At 43.1% G+C, this 24,160-nt stretch overlaps 2 protein-coding genes across 2 annotated transcripts in view; both read left to right on the plus strand.

Annotated features, from left to right (window-relative positions):
- The window catches only part of Lipa (lipase A, lysosomal acid type), a 32,029-nt gene extending 21,825 nt beyond the window's left edge, over positions 1-10,204 (plus strand). Inside the window, exons 7-10 of the mRNA XM_057778417.1 lie at positions 755-901; positions 2,024-2,095; positions 7,461-7,532; positions 8,321-10,204. Coding sequence (XP_057634400.1) covers positions 755-901; positions 2,024-2,095; positions 7,461-7,532; positions 8,321-8,554 — 525 coding nt within the window. The 3' untranslated portion in view covers positions 8,555-10,204. The remainder of the gene's footprint in view (positions 1-754; positions 902-2,023; positions 2,096-7,460; positions 7,533-8,320) is intronic.
- Positions 10,205-19,340: 9,136 nt separating this feature from the next.
- Ch25h (cholesterol 25-hydroxylase) lies at positions 19,341-20,620 on the plus strand. The gene has a single exon (XM_057779377.1). The coding sequence runs from the start codon at positions 19,349-19,351 to the stop codon at positions 20,201-20,203; it is 855 nt and encodes a 284-aa protein (XP_057635360.1). The 5' UTR covers positions 19,341-19,348; the 3' UTR covers positions 20,204-20,620.
- Positions 20,621-24,160: the final 3,540 nt, after the last annotated feature.

Consider the following 24,160-nt stretch of genomic DNA (forward strand, 5'->3'; position numbering starts at 1 on the left):
AGTGATGGTCCCGGCTGTACTGGAACACAGATTCAGTGACAATTGGTTAAGGACAATGTAGACTAGGGACTGGGAAACTTTTTTTATAAAGAGCCAGAGGGCAAGTGAGTTTGACCTTGTGGGCTAAGTGGTTTCTGTTGACTGTTCCTGTCTATAAAAGCCACAGATAATTCATAAACGGATACAGTGACTGTATTCCAATAAAACTTACAAAACCATGTGGATCTCGGGGCAGAGGAAGTAAGAAGTAATTAACCATCTGATGGGTTCAGAGTAATTGTTTAATGGGCATAGACGCAAGAGTTCTGAAGATGCGTCATAGCGATAATAGCACAAGTGTGAATGTGCTTGCCACTGAACTGAACAGTAAAAAGTGATTCAAATAATAAATTAAGTGTTTTATAGCCATAAAAATATTTCTTAATAAATTAAAAATGATTCTTCATGGTAGCTCACACCTATAATCACAGTCTTTGAGAGACGGAGGCAGCAGGAATCTCATGAGTTTGAGGCTAGCCTGTGCTATGTGTGTGGTCTGTGTATGTATGCATGTATATATGTATGTATACAGAAATTATGAGTCCAGCCAGAGCTATTCAGTAAGACCCTATTTTGAAATAAACAAGCAGTAAACAGGCTACAGGGGGACTGGATTTGGCCAATATTGGATTAGAAGGAAACATACATAGGGATGCTGAAGCAGGTACACCAGGTTGCAATGCTGACCGCCCTTGGGTTTCTTTTTATCTTGCAGGACTTGTTTGGACATAAACAGTTTCTTCCCCAGAGTGCAGTGCTGAAGTGGCTGAGCACTCACGTTTGCACCCACGTCGTCTTGAAGGAGCTTTGCACAAATGTCTTCTTTCTTATCTGTGGCTTCAATGAGAAGAACTTGAATGTGGTATGTTCGCTGGCGCAGAGGCTTGGCCACAGCTCTCAGTTCTTGCCTACACTCGAACACAGCAGTCAGCTTTAGCAAGTGGTCCCATCTGCTGCTGCCTTCGGGCTCACTCCTGTCCCTTCTACGTAGAACCCATATAGAAGCAAATAATGTTTGGATCAGTCATAGTCATAATATTTTATAACACTTATTCTAGTAGTGTGTTCTATTAAAAAAGCTATGTGTGTTTAAACCTGGAATATCATATACATACACACACACACACACACACACATATATATATATTATACTCATTTGTCTATACATATGTATTCATGTTTGTTCTGAGGTGTAAATCTCTGGCTTACAATGTGCTTGTGCTTCTAAATGCATTTCTAAACGTGTTTTGGAATGTTGAGTTCTGAAAACAGGCTCTAAAATGCTGGAGTAAAGGCAGGTGTGGTTGCCTTTACTGTAACCCCATCTCTGCATTCCTGTAACCCCAGCCCTTGGGGGCTGAGGCAGGAGGATCTTGAGTTCAAGTTTGAGCTGTCTAGTCAGATCCTGGTCCGCACAGAATATTCTGTAATGAAGGTGGTAGGGACTTTGAAAAAGTGATATTTTCATTTTTTTCCTAATGATTAAAGGAAGACGTTAAGTTCCTGAAGTTTGGAAGCTTAGGAAAGCATTAAGGAGACAGACATGAGCCGTGGCTGATGAGCCATGGCCGCAGCCTGAGGCCCTAGTATCTACCTCGCTGCTGCTTTTCTGTGCTCTGCAGGTGTGGTTGTGCTTACTGGATGTATTTGTAGTCAGATATATTCTGAATGGTGAGAGATTAATATTCTGAAAAACTATGTACAGATTTCTATATTTTGTCCTTTGAAGAGCAAAATTGTGCTAATGAATATCACCTTACCACTGTTTTCTTTTTCTTTTCTTTTCTTTTTTTTTTTTTATTTTCGAGACAGGGTTTCTCTGTAGCTTTTTGGTTCCTGTCCTAGAACTAGCTCTTGTAGACCAGGCTGGCCTCGAACTCACAGAGATCCGCCTGCCTCTGCCTCCCGAGTGCTGGGATTAAAGGCGTGCGCCGCCACCGCCCGGCTTGTTTTCATTTTCTAACTCATCATATTCATCTTTCAGTCTAGAGTGGATGTGTATACAACACACAGTCCCGCGGGAACATCTGTGCAAAACTTACTACACTGGGTCCAGGTAAGCATGCCGGGGCACAGCTGGGCACATGTATCGGTAGAATTGAGTAAAGTTGGTACTGGCCAAGCGATGGGTTCCCAGAGCAGCCCTTAACAACAGATGAGCTCTGGTTCTTCGTACAGTCCTGGGTGCTTGTCACTGAGTTGGGGCAGTTTAGTTGTCATCCATGATATACACTGTGTTGGGCATGGGCTCGTCTGGCAGTGATCTGGGCTGCTGTTTGCTCTCTTCTCTCCCTCACTTCTTTCTCCTTTATTTCCACTTCAGATTTTTATATCTCTTTCCTATGCCTCCTTTTTTTCTTCCTATTTTTTTTTTAGTGTGTATTAGATTTACTTTATTTCATGTTTGACAAAATATGATTTTCCAGGGGTAGAAGCTGTCATTTCAACACTAAAACACAGACACAATGTGCCTGAAATATCAGAGGATAAACCAGAGCCAAAGCAATCATGTGTGAAAATGGGATCACTAAGTTTAAAATAGAATTTTGATCATTTTATCACATAAACATGCATGCTAGTTCTAGAACATTTAGAATTCACATATAGATAAAAAGGTAGTGTCTTAAAATAAAAATAAAATTATTTTAATAATCCCATACACATAACAAGTACATATTTGAGGTAGAAAATGTCTCTGCATTTTGCTTGGTGTCTTTTGCTGAATCATTTTAAAAAGAAGCAGTTATAGGTAGAAGATTTGATGTAGAAGGAGTTTTTTTTTTCCTAATAATGACTTTACAACTTGCTTCCCTTTCCCACCTGACAATAAAGGAGGACTTATTTCTGCCTTAGAGAAGTTTTGAGAACTGTCTCTTCAAGCTAGCCTTATCTCAAACGTCAAACGCTTGGCTGTTTACGCTTCAAACCAAGATGCTCTAAAGGTGTATTAGATAGCAGCTTCTGAGTACCGCGCAGACACGATTGCATCAGAAACACTGTGCTCCTTAAGCACTACACCTCTCAAATAAAAGTAAGACGTGAGTTTGCGCACTGACCTTTAATAATGAAGCGTATGGGGCTAGGCGATGGCTCAGTGGATAAAGGCACTTGCTGCCAGGCCTGATGACCTGAGCTTGATTCCTCGGACCTACAAGGTCACGAAAGGATGCACTCCAAACTTCTATATGTGTATTATACATGTGTGTGTGTGACCACATACACACACACTCCATACATAAGTAAACTAAAATAAGTAAGATATTTAAAATAATAAAATAAAACCTATGGATCAGGAAGATGGCTCAACTAAAGTGTTTGCTGTGGAAGCCGTGCAATGTGTAGTCAGTTTCAGAACATATAGGTAGAAGGAGAGAACCAACTTCACAGAACATTGTCCTCTGCTCCTCATAAGTGCACATACAGCCTCCATGTGCACACAAGAATAATAAACAAAAGCTTACAGACAAATCAAAGCAGACTCTTGTGGCTGCAGAGAGTCTAATTCATTTTCAATGGAGAATCTGTACTTTGGGTTTTTAGTTTTACATTTTTATTGAGATATAAGTGACATAGTGCATTTTACATTATACAACGTGATACATTTTGTCATAACCATAATGTCATTGCTGAAAGTATGACAGGAAACACAGCTGCCACCTCTAAAAGTCCTCTCATATTCCCAGATAAATCCTTCCCCCACAACAACTGAATTGCTTTCTGTCAATCTCTTTTCTTTTGCCTTTCCTAGGGTTCGTTTGAATAGAGGCATATAATACAACGTTTTTGTTTGCTTTGGTCTGACTGTTTTTCTCAACATAATTATTTTGAGATAATCCCTGTTGTATTTATCAGTAGTTCAGTCCTTTTTATTCATAAAGATATGTAGTTTTAGAAAATTTGTCCACCAGTTTCTTCCTCTAGCCCAGTGTGCACCTCTCTTGCCTTGGAGCCCTGACTGAAGAAGTGTGTTCAGAGACACTGGCTAACAAGAGCTCCTCTCTTACAGGCTTCTCCTTAAGGAGCCTCCTCTTAGGTTATTGTTGTGTCAGGAAAGCTAAATGTCAGCTGACAGCATTGGCTGGAGCTTAGAAGAGGGGTTCCCAGAATGCAAGCTGTCCTTGCCATGATTGCAACACACTTAGCACTTGACCGGTGCTTTAGGCCTCGGGAAGCACTCAGATTCACAAATGCCCTTCCTTCAGTCCACGCAACTCTCAAGTATATTTCTGTTTATGAACATATGTTTTCCTTATATGTTCTCGTACTAACCCATTCCCCCAACACATGTGAACATTTTGCTTCTCCCTTTGGACATATCTCAAAAAGGCCCCATTTCTGGCACCTCAGAAATCAATGCATTTTCAAAGATGGCTGCCCACTGGCTGAGGCACGTTGAAGACAGATAATGAGCTACTTGTCAGCTTAGTGGCCACCAGCAGCCCATGTGTGGTATGCCATATGCTTTAGCAAATCACAAGTAACTGTTCGTTCTGGTTTTGCAGGGGCTCTTGGTCATGTTGAAACTGTGGCTGCCCTGAGACCATGCTATGTCATCATCACAGTAGGGTTTTCCTTCATCCTCAGAGTTTTAGACCCCCACTGGGCCCTGTATTTGGGGAAGAGCAGCTAGATTGACTGTAACCCTGGCATCTGTTCTGATTCCAGCCCCGTTCATCTGCCTCTTTAAGCAGCTGACCAGGGTCAAAGACTGCAGACTGAGGGCCATATCATTGATCTTTGGTCAAGCTGACCATGTGATTTCAGCCTTTGCCAAATCCATGACTCAGTGGAGTCCTTTGCCCTTCTGCTCACTGTGATGTCCTTCTTTCAATATAGGAGTTACTTTGTACAGCCATTTCCTAGTGCTTTCTTGCTATGGCTCTCCTGCTGAGCACTTAAGATGGCTTTGGTACTTGTGGTCAGATGGCCTCAGGAAGTAATAATACTGGTTCTCAGCTTATTTTTCTCCTTTCTTCTTGTTGTTTAGGGTAGCTCTCCCATCCTCCTCAGATAAGCCTGCCTGGAAACATCCTCAGAGACACAGACATGCCTACAGGTGTCTCTTAGTTAATTCTGAATTTAGTCAAATTGACAATCAAGGTAACCTACAGCAGCCCCCAGGCTGAATCTGACAAGCTTATAACCAGGTCCCACTAACCAAACCCATGCTTGTCTCTCCCCTCCCTACCGCTGCCCAAACTTTACAGTGTTAGCCACACTACTCTGAGGATACAGATGAAATAGATTTCTGGGCCTATCCCACATCTATTCAGGATCTGAATTTTGAATGTGTTCGTTGGATCTGCATCTTATAATAACTACCTTAGATCATTCTGATGTCATCCACTGTTTGAAACTTGCTGCTTTTTGTTGAAAAAAAAAAAGTACGTTTGATTAACTTTTTATTTTATTTTTTTAAAATATTTATTTATTTATTATGTATACAATATTCTGTCTTGTGTGTCTGCCTGAAGGCCAGAAGAAGGCATCAGATCTCATTTCAGATGATTGTGAGCCACCATGTGGTTGCTGGGAATTGAACTCAGGACCTTTGGAAGAGCAGGCAATGCTCTTAACCGCTGAACCATCTCTCCAGCCCCGGTTAACTTTTTAAAAACAGTGCTGGTAGCTTGAAGTCCCGAATGACTCTGAGCACACTAACTCAGGCTGAGCTACAATCTCTTTCCCACTCGCCTGGGGCCCGATACACAAGTATGACGTGTGAGAACGTGGAAAGCTAAAATGTGCGTTCCGTTTTCACTTGCAGTTAGAGATAGAAGTGGACACACTCACGGTGCTATAAGTCTGACTATATTTGCCTCAGTCTGTCACAAGTATTTAATACCTGTCATCCGCAATGGTTAAAAAAAAAATGGATGCTAAACATCTCTACTGTGGCAATTCCCTCTAGAGTCCAATCTCACACTGATTTTATCCTATTAAAAAGAAAAGTGTATGTAGTTGATGAGAACTGAAAGTTCGCATCTATCAAAAGCATTTCTGACAAAGAATGTCTGGTTTGGTTTGTTTGTTTTTTTCTTAGCCAAGTCCCATTATTTAGTCAAAATAAACAATTTACAGTTCTTTTGGCTTTCCTATTTTGGGTTTAATTCATTTAAATTTGTGCAGTTAGAGGACATGTGAGTTTGTGTTGTTTGAAATTTCACAAATAAATGAGTTTTTGTTTTTATCTTCATATTATACTCTTATCGTTTCATAATGATAGTATCACTAGTTAAAATTGTGTTGTCAGAAAAAATTAGTACTATGTACCATGTCTGAAGATGATCAGCTAGTAAGTCGTTAAAACATGAACAAATGGGGTTGGGAAGATGATTCAGGTAGCAAAAATGTTTGCCATATAAGTATGAGGATCTAATGACATCAGGATGCTTGGTGAATCCTGCCTATAATCCCAGTGCGAGGAATGGGGGACAGAAAAAGTCCCTGAGGCTCGGTGGCCAATGTAGCCAATCAGTGAGCTTCAGGTTCAGAGAGATCCTGTACCAAAAAACAAGATGGAGAGAGACTGATGACAAAGATACCCCAAATCAACTTCTGGCCTCCATACATATGCAAGTGTGTGACACACACACACACACACACGTATACTCTCAAAAATCTGTGCAAACAATACATATAGATAAGTAGGGTAGACCCCAAACAACCATATGTTTGTACAGTAAGGCATTGCTTAAGGAGAGGTATACGTTTTTGGGTAATGTTTTAGTAAGCAGTTTCATTGTTGTTTGAAGATCATAGAGTATGCGGAACACAAACAATGATGGTTATAATGTCATGTAGTGGTGCGTCCTTACTGGACCACTGTTGTACATACAGTAGCTGATAACAGTTTGAAACATCAGTATGCATGTATATCTCCAAGTCAAATCACTGCTTCCTTGAAAAAGCCACAGAAACAAATTTTAGTGGAAAACGTCCACACAGATAAATTTCATCTTCTGGGGGTAACCCTTCTGGTCATAGCTGTTTTCACAACCGTGCAGTCAGAAATTCAGTCGTATGGTAAAGGAAACCAGAGCACTGTTTTAATCTTATTTCAAATAATGATTTGGAGCCAGGTGTGGTGGCACATGCCTTTAACCCCAGCACTCAGGAGGCAGAGGCAGGTGGATTTCTATGAGTTCGAGGCCAGCCTGGTCTACAAAGTGAGTCCCAGGACAGCCAGGCTTGTTTGTTACACAGAGATACTCTGTCTTAATCCCTCCACTGAAATACTGAAATTGTGTGTGTGTGTGTGTGTGTGTGTGTGTGTGTGTGTGTATTATTTGGAAATGATGAATAAACCTAGATTTGGTTATAACTTGATTTCTGAGGACCTGACTGACTCTAGAAACCTATGCTATTTTCTCAGACTTGAGTGTCTACTAACTTTTTTCTCCAAATTCTATCGTTTTTAGCTTATTAAACACCATAAGTTTCAAGCTTTTGACTGGGGAAGCAGTGACAAGAATTATTTTCATTACAACCAGGTAAAACTTTTCATTTTTGAAAACTCACCAGAGAAGCCAGCTTGGTTTTCCAGAACTCGACTGGGCTTGGCTGCCAAGGGAATGTTGTGGACAGAATTGGCTAGGCAGGATGTTTTCCCTCAGTCCACTCAGATGTCTCCAGCTCTGTGAGTGGTGCAATGGTACAGGTCTCCTGTCCCCATCCTGTCCGGCTGTAGAGTGGGGCTACTGAGATTCAGTAGGACCATAAGCATATGCTTTAGAATCAGCATGCCCTGGGCTGTTGGCTTGCTGGAGGTGAGACCTCAGACATATTACATGGCTTAAACATTTTCTTCTCTGTGCAAATAAAATTTCCAGTTTTGAGCACTAAGTTCCCTGAAGTACGAAAATCTTCCTGTGTTTCTTAATTCTTGAAGTAGCCCTTGTTTGTGGCTTAAAGTTTAGAAAATTGATCCATGGAGGATTTGTGTGGCTTCTCTCACATTCGGAGGGAGAAGGTAGGAGGATCTACCTACAGATCTCTGCTGGGTCCTTGCATCCACATCTGGGGATAACCATGGCGATAGTTGAGGATTAAATGATCCCTACAGTGTGGCAGAACGTCTCCATGTTTCCAATTCTTTCCTTGTAATGACTGCCTGAAAACATAATGAAAGTGATTCTCAAAATGTGTGCTATTTTGTTTGTTTTAATTGTAGATCAGACTTGCTAGACATTTGTTTTTCAATGGATAGTACAATGATTATAATTTTAAAACCTGTACCAAAAACAATTACAAAGGTTTCTATGAATCTTTTTTCTTATAGAGTTACCCTCCAGTGTATGACATGAAGGACATGACTGTACCCACTGCTTTGTGGAGCGGGGGCCAGGACTGGGTGGCAGACCCCAGTGACATCAGTATCTTACTGACTCAGCTCCCCAACTTGGTGTATCACAAGCACATTCCTGAGTGGGAACATCTGGATTTTATTTGGGGTTTGGACGCTCCCTGGAGGATGTATAATGAAATAGTTAGTCTATTGAGGAAATACCAGTGAAAGCCAGACTTGAGATATGTACCCTTTACTAGGGCAAAAAGATATTTGCTTAATTTCTGTAAAATACTTGTGTTTTCCTTACCTCGCTAGATCTTTTGCTTTTTTTATATGCAAGAAGATGGTGTCTTTGAAGCTATCCAATGCTCTCTAGTCAGTAAGGAGCATGCTAATGATGATTATCAGGCTGCTGTCGCCACCAGTGATGCCTTCTTGAGTCTTTAAAGAGTATGGGTGATGTGTGGAAATGGCATTGTAATCATTTTGTTACTTTTTACAATTGTTTTCCGTGGTTGTGTGCCACATAGACGTGCGTATGCGTGTGCTATGCACTGGCCAGACCTGCCTTGTGTGGAGGCCACGGCTAGGGTCAGGATGCCTTCCTCAAACACTCTTCATCTTATTTTTTGAGAGAGGGTCTCTCGCTGAATCTGGAGCTTGCCGTTTTAGCTGGACTGACTGGCCAAGGAGCCTCCAGGATCTGCCTGTCTACCTTCCCTCTTACCAGTGCTGGGCTTACAGGCACACGTTGTCCCATGCAGCATTTTTACATTGGTTCTAGGGATATAAACTCAGGTTCTTGTGCTTTAGGAATGAGCACTTTACCCACTGAGCCACCTCCCCAACCCCTCTGTACTATAAAGGCTTCTCGATTACCTTTCTATCCCAGCCAACACATGTGAGCACATACAGGAGACTTCAAGCCATCGTTGGTGAGCAAAAATAAATCTGTCTCTGATTTGAATTCAGTATGAAAGTACCTTATTCTGGGCTTGACGCGGCAGCGTGAACCTGCACCTGGGAGACTGTGACGGAAAGACTGCTGTGGATTTAGGGCTTTTCTAGACAGTGAGACTTTATCTCAAAAGACCAAAGACAAATAAAACAAATAAAACAAAGTGCTCAAGTCTCATTTTCTTGCCTTAGATGCTCCCCAGCCTAATATTCCGGTGTTCACCTGTCTAAACAACATTTTTCATGCTTTTTATGAACTCTCTAGCCAAATCCAGTGTTATCCCAGCCTTTTTAGAACTAAATTCTCTCTCTTCAGTTTTATCAAACCTCAATAACAAGCATTTAGCAAATATTCAGATTTTCCAGGCTAAGCCAAGGTGTGTGTGGGGGGAGTCAAGAATCTTTGAAAGCAGATTGCACTGATTAAAAAACAAATCTCTTGCAAATACCTTGAAGACTGATACACTTGGTAGACTCAGCTGTGTGTGTCCCTGTGTGGCAGGCCATCAGGTCCCCTTTCTGTGAAGAAGCATCCTGTGGAGGGACAAACCATGAATTATCCGATAGTGAGTGCTGCTGTCGTGATGGCGTCTGCCTGAAGCCAAAGCTGGCTGCCTGTGACAAGGGGCCTGGTTCATTTCCACACACATGAATTGGGTATTGTCCGATCAACATTCAGCTCAGGAATTCTATTTTGAAAACCAGTGTTGTGTGCACTATATCGTGTGCAGGACGCCCAGGTTTGCCTGCTTTGCTTGCATCGATGTCTCTTATCAGCTGATAAGTTTTGTTAGTTGATAACGATTCTGACCTAGTTACCTTAGATGCAGCAATATTACTCGATTTTGACCCATACATGCAGGCAGCATGATACAACGTTGTAACATTTTAAAGGATCATATTTAAACTTTTCAATAAACCTCAGCCTCCCAGGCCTGAACAATCGTGTGATGTTTGCTTTTTAATGGCTTAGCCTGTGCTGTTTCTTTTGGCAGGACTCAGGAGTTTTTCTTCTCCTCCCATCCCCCCCACCCCCATGGAAACTTCACTTACACAGTCCATGAATAATCTGGGGGAAGAGAAAGGGCTAGGGATCCTGAGCCGAAAGAGGGCTGGGACTGGATGCGCAGTCCACGTCAGCAGGGTGCTGAATTCAGACCAGGCAATAAAGGAAGCCCTTCCCTAGGCAGAACCTTGGGCTATCTGTCACTTCCTTCCTTGAATAAAGGAGGCCAATAAAGCTGACAGAGACAGTTCACATCCCAGAAAACAGAGCAGAGAGCTCAAACTATTATGCACTTAAGTAGAGAGTGCGTGCCACCATTCATCTTTGGACACCCAGAGTCCCACGGACTCTTCAGTATCGTTATGATATGGAGAAGTTTGGGATTGGTTGAGGCAGAGTAAGGAATAAGGGCCAATAATATTCTGCCATGCTAGCAATGGCTGGGCCAAGGTGGCCTAGGTTGGGTAGTGAGAAACATGCCTCCAAACTCGAGTTAGGCTCAGGAAGTTACACTAGGCGCCCCCAAACTCAAGTTAGGCTTAGGAAATTACACTGGGCCTCATGCCCAGGCCTCATGAGGCCCAACAGGAAGTGAGTTGGAATTGCTAGCTGTCATTTCCCCCAGATGTGTGGAGAGCATTCTAGGGAGGGTCATACATGACTTGGGTTTTTCAACAGCAGCTGCTGTTAAAGGGCCTCCCAGGGGTCCTCAAGAGTGTGTGCTAGCCCAGTTCCTCCATACTGGCACCAGATGGCAGAATGAACAGTGGTGCACAGTATATACCTTCTACTGGTCTTTTCAGACTGTGCCCTGGGAACTTTTTGAAAGAGAAGTGTGTGGGTCAGTCTGGAGGTGTAGTTACCGTGGCTTTTTGCCACCTTGGTTTTCTCTGCCTGTTTGTTTCCATTTGTGGTCTCTTGTCCTGGATACATAGAGAGGCCTCTGTTGCCACCACTCCCTGCCTCCACCCACCCCCAACCCAGGGCTAGGGATTACCTTTGTGTGTTCTGGGCGAGTACGCCACTACTGAGCTGGGTGCCCACCCTCCCTTGGTGGTCATACTAACTTAGTTTGTCTTGGTACCTGTGACTTGAGACTGGGGCCACTAGAAACCGCTGACAGGCTGGTGAGGACTCCCTGGCTTCTCAACTGGCTTTACCAAGTCCTGTGTTGAGCACAACGTAAAGATCTCCACAAGCCTGTAGCCTATGGAGAGGCAAAGTTAATATTCTTTCTCCTTGGGATTATTACCCTGCAGCCTTTGGCTGAGATCAACTGCATTGTCCCCTAGCTATTTGTGATCCCTCTCTAGTAGTCTTGTGGGGAAATAAACGAGGAATGGAGAATAAAGGGGGAGAAAAAAAAAATCAGTTTTTTATCTCCACAAGAGGACGCTCTTGCCTTTGCTTGTAAACCTTGCCAGTCTCCCTACCCCACATTTCCTGGTTTGGTTTGGTTTTGAGAATCTCACTGTACCCAGACTGGCCGGGGTCTTGCAGTCCTCCCTACTCCTCTTCTGAATGCTGGGACTAAATGCTTGCATCACCAAGCCCAGCCCCTACAATAGCTTTTAAGAAAGCTTTCTCTGGATGGTCCTCTTAGGAGCCTTTGGGAAACTTCTTGAGCCCGTTGGGAATTTGATAATGGGTGGGGCTGTGAATGTGGTAAGTTCTAGCCAGGATAACAATTGATTTTTGTATAACGAATAACATCTGAGAATGTTCTCCCAGAATAGCTATCCTCCCAAATATGACTTGAAAATAAAAATTGGGCGTGGGTGTTGGCCAAATAGGTAGTAGAAAAAGCTTTAACTGAGCCTCACACTAATAAGTATCAACATTTGTTGATTTCATTGTCAGACAATGAAGATTGTTTGTGACCACTAAAGATGTTGATGTGATAAATGAAGACATCTAAAATAGACAGTCAGTGGATGTTTTGTCCTTTAAAAGAAAAAGATTTGTTTTTATTCTGTGCCTGAGTGTTCTGCTTGCATGTAAGTGCCTCACAGATCTCACAGATATTTAGTGCCCAGGAGGCCAGAAGAGGGCGCCAGATACCCTGAAACCCAGAGTTGCAGGCAGTTGTCAGTGGTCATGAGAGTGCAGCCTTCTGAACCCAGTCTGAACAGGAATTCGCTTCAAGTCCTAAAATGCTGAGCCATCTCTCCAGCCCCTCTCATTTATTCTTTAATATATTTTCTACAATATATAACTAATAGATTTTTTTTAAGGATAGAAGCCACTCTGATTTCCTGGGATGCATGGAAGGCAGCGTCAGGGAGTAATTATTCTGATGAAAAATTGTCAGTCATCCTTCACCAGAATTTGTTGTATCGTGTTAGGTTCAGATTTCAAGTCTAATTCCCAGCTAGTCAAATGAAACCTTTTGTATCAATTACACTTTCCTACCTGGTGGGGTTTAAGCTCTGTGTTCTGGAGTTTTAAAGCCTTCTAAAGCTTTGACCGCTGTGGCAGCCTATTTGGTGGGGGAGGCATACGGGGCTGGGGAGAGTTTTGACTAAGAACACGTGTCCATGTCTGACTGCTTCAGAGAGGCCGGCGACAGGTGCAGCAGTACGGGCAGCACTGACCTATAAACCACATGATAAACCGAAATCATATGATCAGCATCTGGGCTGGCAGGGTCATGAAGGGAGCTTGAGGGGTGCAGCTAGAGATAACATCCCCCGATTCTTCATTAGCATGTCCCACTATTGTCTATGTTTATCAAGGATAATCAATGGTTCCTGAGCCTTTTGAAAAGTACTAAGTGGAAGCAGTTTCAATGTTACATTTGAGAGTAACCCTGCTGGGAACTGAGAACTGAGAGAACTGAAGTGGACGCTATCTCTTGATTCAACTGTAATTTATTGCTTAGACCTCGATATTCTTGACATATTGAGATTGAATCTTTAACCCTTCATCTTTGAAATGTGAAGTCATATTTTGATCTTTGAGGTCATTTAAACCTCTTTGGGTCTTGCTGCTAATCTTTTATATCCAAGGAAAACTGTTTTATTCAGATAGCTTCATAAGTTTTCCTAGTTGGGAATGAAAAGAAACCGCCAAACTAATTTTTCAGAAGAAGATATTGTTAACATCAGACTTTGCTAGCTACATGCTCTTTTGGCGGGACTACTTGAAAGCTTTTGGTGAGTTGGTCTCAAAAAATAGTTGAGACTGAATTGACTATGTTCAGACTCTGAGGATAACTGGAGGAGAAAAGATTCTCGTCCTTGAAGGCTGTCCAAGGGCTTCAGCCAGGGTGACAATGATAAAGAGGAAGTCTAAATCAAATGGGAAAGTACAAGACATGGCGTAGCCAAAGTCCTGATAACATGTGAAATCACAAAACATCCGCTCATGTGGACAAATGTCCCGGAATGTCAGACCCATATTGCATCTCTTAGTGCTCCACAATCAATACATAGACATTGATACATACAGAAATATGGAAACCTCTTGTCATCTTCGAATTTCAATTGCTGTCTTCTAAAATGAACATGGAGAATCCTTTGAACATTCTTTACCTCTAGGATAAAGCTCAGGACAGGCGGGAGCTGGAGGTCAGTGACAAAGGGAGTGCCAAGTATGCACTGGGCTCCAGGTTCCTCTCTAGTTCACAAGGAGATAATGGGAGGAGGCAGAAGAAAAGCAAGAGAGCAAGCAAGAAAGAATGGGGGGGGGGTCTTGGCTTTGAGTGAATAACTCCCAGGATCCTTACTCTAAAAGGATCTACTCACTTAGAAAAGATTACATTTTTGAGTCTGCCGAAAATCCACCTGGTATACATTAGGCAAATTCAAGAAAACTCTCCACTTTAGCAAATGCCATACAGGACTCAATTTTGTTCTGGTTCCTTAAGTTCTGATTAGTCGTCTGTTATGTTATGCCCGCTTCTTCAGCAGCAGGTTCTGAAGACTTTAACTAAGAGACCCCTTGAGGTGGTTGCATCTCTGCGTTGGACACAAATATCTGTCCTGTGAGCCTCAGGTGCAGGGACTGCAGGAGAGCTGTTCTTCAACATGCCTTGAGGTGCAGGGGCATGGGGACAGGACATTCTGAAGGCTTGGCTCCCAGGTTTTGCTTCAGGGGGTCTGATGCCGTAAGCATCTGGAGACCGATAATGACAGAATCACTGAAATAGAATGAGGAGGATTGGTTTTGTGTTGGAAGCACAAAGGCTTGAGAGCACAGATAGTAGTTAAATGCCAATGAAGCGATACCGCCTACCTCATAGTGTGCAAGCAGAGCCAACACACCCAAGCATGAAAGGGAGAGCAGAAGAATAATGTGTGCCTGAGGGAACGCTGGGGAAGTCTGCTGAGCATCACACGTTTGCCTGTTGAGATGATGCACTCTAATGGTCCCTTGGGGACCTTGAGAGGCCCAAAGTGAAGGAGACGTTTTTTAACTGTTTTTCTTCCCCCCAACCAAATCCCAAATCTTCCTCTCTTCCCAGAGATGTGCATCAAGAGAAGGGCCGTATTTATCAGGGACAAGAAAGAAGAGCTTTCCTAAGTTGCCCTAAAAGCGAAGAAGGAAACAGCATGGGTGTGTGAGAGGAATTAAGGAGTTGATTACTGTCTAACTGGAGGAAACCCACCGATAGGGAGGCTAGAGACCTGCATCCCTCTGCTCCCTCCCTTTGCTACTGCTTCCCATTGGAAAGACATTAAAAAAAACTTTCCTTTCTTTTTTGTGCATTGCCTGTCAAGAAGCTCAAAGTCACTTCTTACCCCCGTCTCAGCAATGGCATATAGGGCAGTAGAGGACTGCAACATTCCCATGGCATTCTAGAGCTTTTGCTCTTCCCTTACCATCCTCTCCCTCCCCTTCTCTCCCCTCCCTTCCCTTTCCCCTCCTCTTACCTTTCTTTTCCTTCCTTCCTTCCTTCCTTCCTTCCTTCCTTCCTTCCTTCCTTCCTTCCTTCCTTCCTTCCTTCCTTCCTTCCTTTCTGTTTGTCTTTCTTTCCTTCTTTCTTTTTTTCTTTCTTCCTTTCTTATTTTCTAGAACTTTAGTGAGTTTATATTTTTCCTTAAGACATTGGCATACAAGACATTAGATATCATTGCAATGTTTTCTAACAAAGTGTATTTTAGTAAATTCCTTCCCATCTCCCCCATTTCTTTACCTCCCAAATCTCCCTTGTAACCTCCCCAGCCTTTATTTTTTCATATCACATATATTCTTTTGCCCTCCACACCCTCCTTGGCACCTTTACCCTCTTTTTGTATCCTTCTTAGGGTTTTAGGCTTTACCTTCATTTATCCCCATGTATGTACATACACATATACATTATAATAGATATATCACAATATATATTGCACACACATATATCTGTGAGGCAAAATGTGTAGTTGCTGTCTTCTGAGTTTGTGTTGCCTTGTTTAATATTATGTTTTTTAGGTCCATCCAAACTCCCGAAAATTCCAAAGTTTAATTTTTCTGTACAGCTGAACCAAATTCCAGTGTGTATATATCACACTTTCATCATTGAGTCGCCTGCTGATAGACATTCAGGCTGGCTCCAGGTCTTTCCTATTGTGAATTGGGCAGCCATGAACATGGATGGACAGGTATCTCTGTGGTGGTGTTAGGAAAATAACATGCCTTCCTAGTGAGGAATCACTCCATAGACTCAGAAATGAAGGAAGAGCCAGCCTCCAACAGAAGATTTTGTTAGCTTGTATATGCGTAGGCACATGCATTTTACATACATTGGCGTCTTTAAATCTCTGTCAGATCTGGCTCCAGCTGAACAATTTAAAGAGAGACAGGAGTTGTCAAGTTTTGGTGCTTAGGCAGATAGGACATTTACACAGTAAAGATATCACGTATTGTCAGAATTATTTTAAGTACTGCAGCATTGTTCTTTTTCATGTAGTTGTTACCAAAGATCATCTTGCCCACCCGACAGAATTATGTTTTCCCTAGTGAGAGAGCACAGGGGACTTAATGGCAGACTAGGACTTACCGGTGGTGTGACCTTATACTACCCGCCGTGGGCCATCCTTTACAAGTCTGTCTTTGGTATGGGAATCGGGCTTAATAACTGGGCATAAGTCAGCCAGCTGTCTCCTTTGTCATGGGAACCAGAGTTTAATGACTGACCAATATCTGGCTAGAATATAAACAATTATATTCTAGCATCTTAAATTCCCCTTATGTCTTGCAGGTCTGGTTAGCAGGCTACTTATCTTTGGGGTATTTTGAAGAAAGCCCTCCTTTAAGTAAGTTCCACTTGTGTGACTAAATGTTTTCTAAGACGATTATTAGTAAGTACTTTATAATACCAACTCCATCACTCTGTGTCTTCTTCACATTAATAGGGTATGGATGATATATGACCAGGAGTGTATAGCTGGGTTATATGGTAGTTTTGTTTTAAGACCTCTCCACACTTGATTTCCATAATGGTTGTAATAGGTTTTATAGAATTGTTTTTACATTTTTTTCTGAGGCTTCTATAAGAATAAAAACTGCAGTTTAGGGGCACTAAAATGAATGAAGAATGTACATATTCTTCCATCAGCCATAACTGTGGGACACATAGCAAATGGAAAGTCTGAATTATGAACTTCCTATTGTGTGTATAGCATATATATGTATGTATATACACACACATATTTAGTTTATAATGACACACACACATTTCCTGGGTTTATGTTAGGCCCATTTATTGTCTTATGTTTTTACAGTATGTGTTCCTTTCTTATAATATATCATTTTATCTTTTCTTCTTGTAAGAAATCTTACTTGAGGTGCTGAGGGGATCCGGAGAGAACCTTCGTCCGGTAACAGATGGAGACAGAGACAGAGATCCACATTGGAGCACTGGGCTGAGCTGAAGGAGGAGCCTGAAGAGCAGAAGGAGGGAGAATATAAGCAAGGAAGTCAGGACCACGAGGGGTTGGTCCACCCACTGAGACAGTGAGCCTGAGCTAATGGGAGCTTACCAAATCCAGCTGGACTGGGACTGAATGAGCATGGGATCAAACTGGACCCTCTAAATGTGGTTGACTGATGGAGGAAGGTCATTGGTTAAATAATAAAGAAACTGCCTAGGCCCATTTGATAGGCCAACCCTTAGGTGGGTGGAGTAAACAGAAGAGAATGCTGGGAGATAGAAGCCGAGTCAGGAGTCGCCATGATTCTCCCACTCCGGACAGACGCAGGTTAAGATCTTTCCTGGTAAGCCAGCTCGTGGTACTACACAGAATATTAGAAATGGGCTAGATCAACATATAAGAGCTAGCCAAGAGGCTAGAGCTAATGGGCCAGGCAGTGATTAAAAGAATACAGTTTCCATGTAATTATTTTGGGGCATAAGCCATGCGGGCGGCCGGGTACTATAGTTGACAATTGGGGCAGACGGAGAAGCCAAAGATAATAGCACTGGGAATTGTCTCTACTGCATATACTGACTTTCTGGGATCCTATTCTATTTGGATGCATACCTTTCTAAGGGTGGATGGAGGGGGAGAGCCTTGGACTCCCCAAAGGGCAGGGTACTCTACCCTCTCTTAGGACTGGAGGTTGGGGGAAGAGTGAGTTGGGGAGCAGGAGGGAAGTGGGAGGAGGGGAGGAAGTGGAAAATTTGAATGGTATTATTTATAAAGTAATAAAAAATTATTAGAAAAAAGAAATCTTACTTGATTTTCACTTCCAATATCTTAGTTGTTACCTGTGAAGTACATAGTTAAAATGATGTGTGTCTGTTTTCCTCTTGTGTGTGTTAAACCCTTAGATCTAGGGCTGTGAAGGCGCAGTAATGGGAACACTGCCTCCATGCTGATAGAGGTCGCAGTTAACACTCTTAGTTGGTGCCTGGCAGGGAGTAAGCAGAGGCTTTAGACCACCTTCAGGGCTTACTTACAGCAGGCTCCTAGGGCTTCTATGGCGGTTTTTCCCTTCGAAAATAACACGGGAAAATGCAAGCTTGCATAAGACTATGTCAGCTGCCAGAGAAAAAGGGCTGCCTTAAGGATACAAACACAAGAAGGAAAAACCGGAAGAATGGCTCCTGGCTTCCCACTGGGGTCTCTTGTACCAAGTGTTAGCCACCTAGAGGAAATGTGGAGTAGCGTCTCTGTGCTGGATTCCCCAGGGGCTCTCCCAGGACACAGTGCTGAGCTCCAGTGTTGTCTCTGGTCCCACAGTCCCAGCATTTGAGAAGGTGTTGAGGAGTTGAGAAACCTGGAAAAAATGAGGGTTTGGGGAAAGTCGGAGCCTGAAGAACCTCCAAACAAATGGCAGAGGAAATGAGACATCTCCCTCACTTATCAGGCCTCCTGGAAGGCTGCAGGATTGCATAGATCTTTCCCTACGCCCGGCGATGAGGTGCGTTAGTCCAAATGAGGGACTCTCGGTGGGTGTTAGGGCCAGCATCCTCGATTCTCCATTCCAGAGCGAATGCTGACAGTGACTGCCTTGCAGGATCTGGTTCCTGTTCAGAACACCCAGTTTTCAAGGGGAGGGGAGGATCTTTCTCACTAATTGGAGCCTGGCCGCTCCTTTTGGGAGCTTTTGTGTACGACGCCAGGTTCCCTTTGTAAAGGAGTCTGTACTGTTAGCAGCGCATTCATTAAGAGCGCATTGGGGTGGGGTGCGTATATCCAAAGGTCTCCAAGATGTAGATACATGCCTTTACCCGGTCAAAACAGACATTTTAAAACTCAAAATCTTGCTTTGGTTGCGAAACAGCACTTTCTGGTGGTGATGAACACACTACTTTGTAGCGGCGATGGCGGGCGAACTATCCTAAGCCTGGATTGCTCACTCCTGTATCAATAGTATGTCCCGGAAAAGTGAGCAAAACAATGCTGTATGCCTGGGGACCGGCTTTAAGTGCCGCTGCATGTGGAAGAAACGATTCTAGGCAGCTGTGAAACAGGACAGAAACATCAACCTAATGCACAACTTTGGGCTATTTAAGCAAGATTCTGTAGCAGGGAGGAGAGGGAAGGACAGCTGACATCACTGGGGGCGGGGCCGCAGTCTTAAAAGTCAGCGGGACTGGGGAGACTGCAGCTGTGGGACACAGTCTCAGCATGGGCTACCACAACCGCTCGGAGCTCCAAGACCTGGGCTGCTCCAGTCCGCTGCTCCTACAGCCCCTCTGGGACACCATGAGGACCAGGGAGGCGTTCGCGCGCTCACCCTTTTTCCCGGTCATCTTTTCCATCATCACTTACATGGGCTTCTGCCTGCCATTCGTGGTGCTGGACGTCCTGTGTCCCTGGGTGCCCTTGCTACGACGCTACAAGATCCACCCCGACTTCTCGCCGTCCGCGAGGCAGCTGCTGCCCTGCCTGGGACAGACGCTCTACCAGCACCTGGTGTTCGTGTTCCCGGTGACGCTACTACACTGGGCGCGCAGCCCTGCACTCCTGCCGCAGGAGGCTCCGGAGCTTTTGCAGCTCCTGAGTCATGTCCTGATCTGCCTGCTGCTCTTCGACACCGAGATCTTCGCGTGGCACCTGCTGCATCATAAGGTGCCCTGGCTGTACCGAGCCTTCCACAAGGTGCATCACCAGAACGCGTCCTCCTTTGCGCTGGCCACGCAATACATGAGCATCTGGGAGCTGTTTTCTCTGACCTTCTTCGACGTGCTGAACGTCGCGATACTGCAATGTCATCCACTCACCATCCTTACCTTTCATGTGGTTAACATCTGGCTGTCAGTGGAGGACCACTCAGGCTACGACTTCCCGTGGTCCACTCACAGACTCATACCCTTTGGCTGGTACGGGGGCGTGGCTCACCACGACCTGCATCACTCTCAGTTTAACTGCAACTTTGCTCCGTACTTCACACACTGGGACAAAATGCTGGGCACCCTGCGTTCCGCGGACTCCAGAGAGCTGTGCGCTTCGCACTTGAACCAGGAAATGAAACAGACTTGAGCTATTTTTTTATTTTCAGAAGCAAGTAATTTATAAGCCGATGAACTCTGTGAAATTTGATGTGTTTCTGCAATCCGAAAAAGTAATTTATATAATGTTTGTACATCAGTTTAATTGTAGTCTTGGTGTCAAATTTCAACTCACTCCAATGTCATTGACTTCGGGACACAAGCTAGACATTCAGCGTGGTCTATTTGAATCGTTATGATCTCTAGAATAACTTGTTCGTAGAAACAAAAATCACACTGGAACTGAGCTAAACACACATGTTGGTGCGTGCAAGACCCAATTTCTGACTCTTTAAGTATCAAACTTGTTCCTGCTGGGCAGTGACCAAGGTTATAGCATTTTTTTTCTATTTTTGAGCGAAATAATATATTTATATTGAAAAAATTTATTTGTATTTTAAAAATAAAAAGAGCACGAACTAAATAGCACTGACTCCTGCTGACCCTGATGCATAACAGCTAAAAAGGAAGGGGGGCTGGGCTGCTCAGCGTTCTTTGAAGCATTTATCTGCTCTGCCATGGCAAAGGAAATCTGGTGTTGGCTGTTTGGGGGAGGGAAAGGGTTTAGAGAAGAAGCGGGGTGGTAGGAAGAGGGGGTGGGGTTGGGTGATGGTGGTGGGTGGATCTGCTTTGATTCAGAATGCTTTTGGACTATTTTTTTTTTTTTGCTTTTTTCCTTAAGAAGTACACGATAGGCTTATTCTACAGATAATCTCATTCTACAGATTGTTTTTTTTTTTTTCAGGAGATTCACATCAGGCATTGTACTGAAGCGTGGTATGTGGGGCCAATTTAGAGTCCGAGCATCAAAGTAAATTAATGCCTTGTTGTTAGCAAACCTGATAGGTCAAGTCTGTGCATTAGAGAAACTGATCAATTAAGCTCCATTTTTTTTTGGCAGTGCTCATTCTTAGTTGGTACAACTGATCCTGATCCTTAGAATGCTGTCTCCTGGGGTTTTTGTATAGGTTGTTTTCTTAATGAAGATATATGTGAAACATATAAAAACCTTTATTCCTTAACAAAGAGTAAGAGTAAAATTCCATCTTAGACCCCCCTGTTTTTTCACCTGTAAAAGGAAATGGGACAGAGATTGCGTGTGAAAATCAATCCCCCGTTACTGGCGGTACAGATGTCACCACCAGCCATCCCACCTACCTGCCACTTAGTTACTTTAATGTTAAATTGAGGGCATAGTTTACATAGGCTAAAGTTATAGTGGGAGATGTCAGAAGTCTGTAACTTTGCAAGTAATTGTGGGCTCATCGTATATGAACCTAAATGTTTTTATTTAAGGGTTTAAAAAATCGTCTGCCAAAGGAGAATCCTGGGAAACATCTTCAAATAATTCCAGTGATTGGCAGTATGCAGCTGAGAGGTGCCTGGCCTCTGCCGATTTTCTCATGTTCACTCAGATGTGTTTTCCTGGCTTCTGATCTCAAGTTCCTTCCTCCTTTATCTGCAACCGTACCAGGCTGGGACATAAAGATCTCACTTATTTATAAAAAGCGAACTTCCCAGAAAGAGGAAAAAAGATGCTGGGGAGGGAGCTGCAATAGACATGCCTCATCACCTCTACCACGTGCACGGTGAGTGGGGAAAGAAGATGATAATCAGGCAGATGTGAGATATTTAGCACAGCGGTTGGTTACTGTGAGGGCTCTAGGCACCCCAGCCACCCATGTGACATAATAACAATCTGTCTCTGGTCACTGTCAGAGTCTGTAACATTGTGTCATGTCATCTTGCCCTGTAAGGGAAGTGAGATGAGGCAACTGGGCACATGGTGAGTGCAGGGATTAGGAACACTTTCTCCAAGTCCTGTTCAGCAGCTAAGGCCTTGTGGAGGAAGATGGGGGATTTTCAGTTAGGTGAAAGGCCACAAGAGAAAGACAAACAGGTCACATTTGCATGTTTCTTCACACTTTATTTTACTTGCTCTTTGAAACACCTCCCTAAGCGATGTAGGGTAGTTCTCATCACCAGCAGCTCACATTGTAGATGGAGAATAGATCCCACATAGGTAAAGTATCATTTTCCAAGTAGGAGTGAGATACTCATTGGAATATTCTTAATTAGGAAAGCCAATAAAATGGTTTTTCTATTTCCTCAGCCTTTATTGATTGTGAGGCACGCACACACACACACACACACGTGTGTGTGTGTTTGTGTATGTGTGTGTATTTTCTTAATGTGATTCTTGCTTGTCATCGGTGAGGTTTCTTTAAAGCATTTGCTGCTTAATTTTCTTGCTGTTCCTATTAGTGGATCCTCTCTAACCACAGCAAGAAAGCAAGCCACAGGCACATTTTTTTAAAGTCTGTATTGTGTGCAACAAGTGTCCTTTCTCCCATCTCCTAATGACCTCAAAATTTTCCTATTAATTACATTACAGCATATACACATGTATACATACATACTACCCATATGTGTATATACAATATATATAGTACTGTATATCACTATGCATACATATACTCAAATTATATAGATGTCTATCTATGATTGCATATGTATAAATGCAGGCATTTGTATACTATATATGTATATATGTACCATAAATGAACACATTGTATATATTATAAATTTATTATATATGAACATATATGCGTGCATGTATAAGTCATGCTATATATAGATGCTATTTATGCATGTATACTATATATACACAAACCATATTTAAACATACATATATTCTACCTATATACTCCGCTCTTTCTTCCCTTTCTCTTTTCTCCTTCTCTTTTATACACACACACAACCATTTCTGTTAGGTTAACTAATTGTATCCTCTCCCAGAATGACACTTGTTTCTTGATATATATTGGCTCAACGTGACATGGATTCTGAAAGGACAGGAAATGCACCTTAGCTATCAGTCATGTCTTTCTTCTTCTGCTTCTTCTTGTTCTTCATCCTCCATCACCAGACAAACTCAGTTTTGTTACTCAGCCCATGCTCTCTCTGCACAGTCCTGTTCTAGAGAAGATAACAAGTCTCTGGAAAAGTGTCAGATAAGCACATTACACTCATTTGAGGTGGTAAGCAGTATCAGGAAGACAGTAATGGCTGCTGAGGGATCCCAAAGAGAGGGAGGCATTGGACCCAAATTGTGAAGACTTTTATGGGTTCACAAAGCAGGGATGCAGGCACAGCTGATACCTAGTGGGAGACAGACAGTTGCAGAATCAGAGAGATGAGGAACCTCAACATATTGAAACTGTAGCAGGAAGCTCAAGGCCCGGAATGAGTCATATAGGAACTTGAAGGCATATTCGTCTCAATGCATCCAGGGACTCGGGTTGGGATGCAGCAGGCAGTGTTTGTCTTAGCTCTTCCTAAGCCATCACACTTCTCAGTGCTGTACCCACTTGCTCGTGTCACAGGGGTTGTGAGAGATCACCTGTAAAACAGACCAGAAGCGAATGTTAGGGCTTGCTGGGCACGATGGCACATTTTAAGCAAAGGAGAAAAGTGTTTCTGCATATGTAAGATGATAACTGGTACTTATTTCAATTAGGAGGCAGACCCAGGCATTTGTCTTGATTCTGGCCTGCTGCATATTCACTGTGTGATCAGTGAGGATGCTCTAGGACTCAATGTCCTCGTCTGTACAGAGATGTATCAGTTACTTCTCTGCTGCTGTGACAAAACACCATGACCCAAAGCAACTCATGGAAGAGTTTACTTTGGCTCATGGTTTCTGAAGAGAGTCTGTCATGCCAGGGGAGACATAAGAACAGGTGACAAGAGAAGTAAGATGAGAGGTCACAAGGGAAGGAGAACACAAACCTTAAGTGAGATGAGACTATAAACCCTAAAAACCTGACCTCAGTGACATAATAAAAAAAATCAAGAATAGCTTATTTTGTTCATGTGCTCCTGGGTGGGTGGCCTTCCCTGAAGGGTGGTTTACCCACCAAGGGCTGTATCCTCAAGGAAACTGACT

This window comes from Chionomys nivalis, chromosome 8 (genome assembly GCF_950005125.1).
Source record: "Chionomys nivalis chromosome 8, mChiNiv1.1, whole genome shotgun sequence".
Lineage (NCBI taxonomy): Eukaryota > Metazoa > Chordata > Mammalia > Rodentia > Cricetidae > Chionomys > Chionomys nivalis.

Bases quoted from the DNA above. Each gene is read 5' to 3' on its own strand.
- Ch25h (XM_057779377.1), top strand. From the start codon at position 19,349: ATGGGCTACCACAACCGCTCGGAGCTCCAAGACCTGGGCTGCTCCAGT.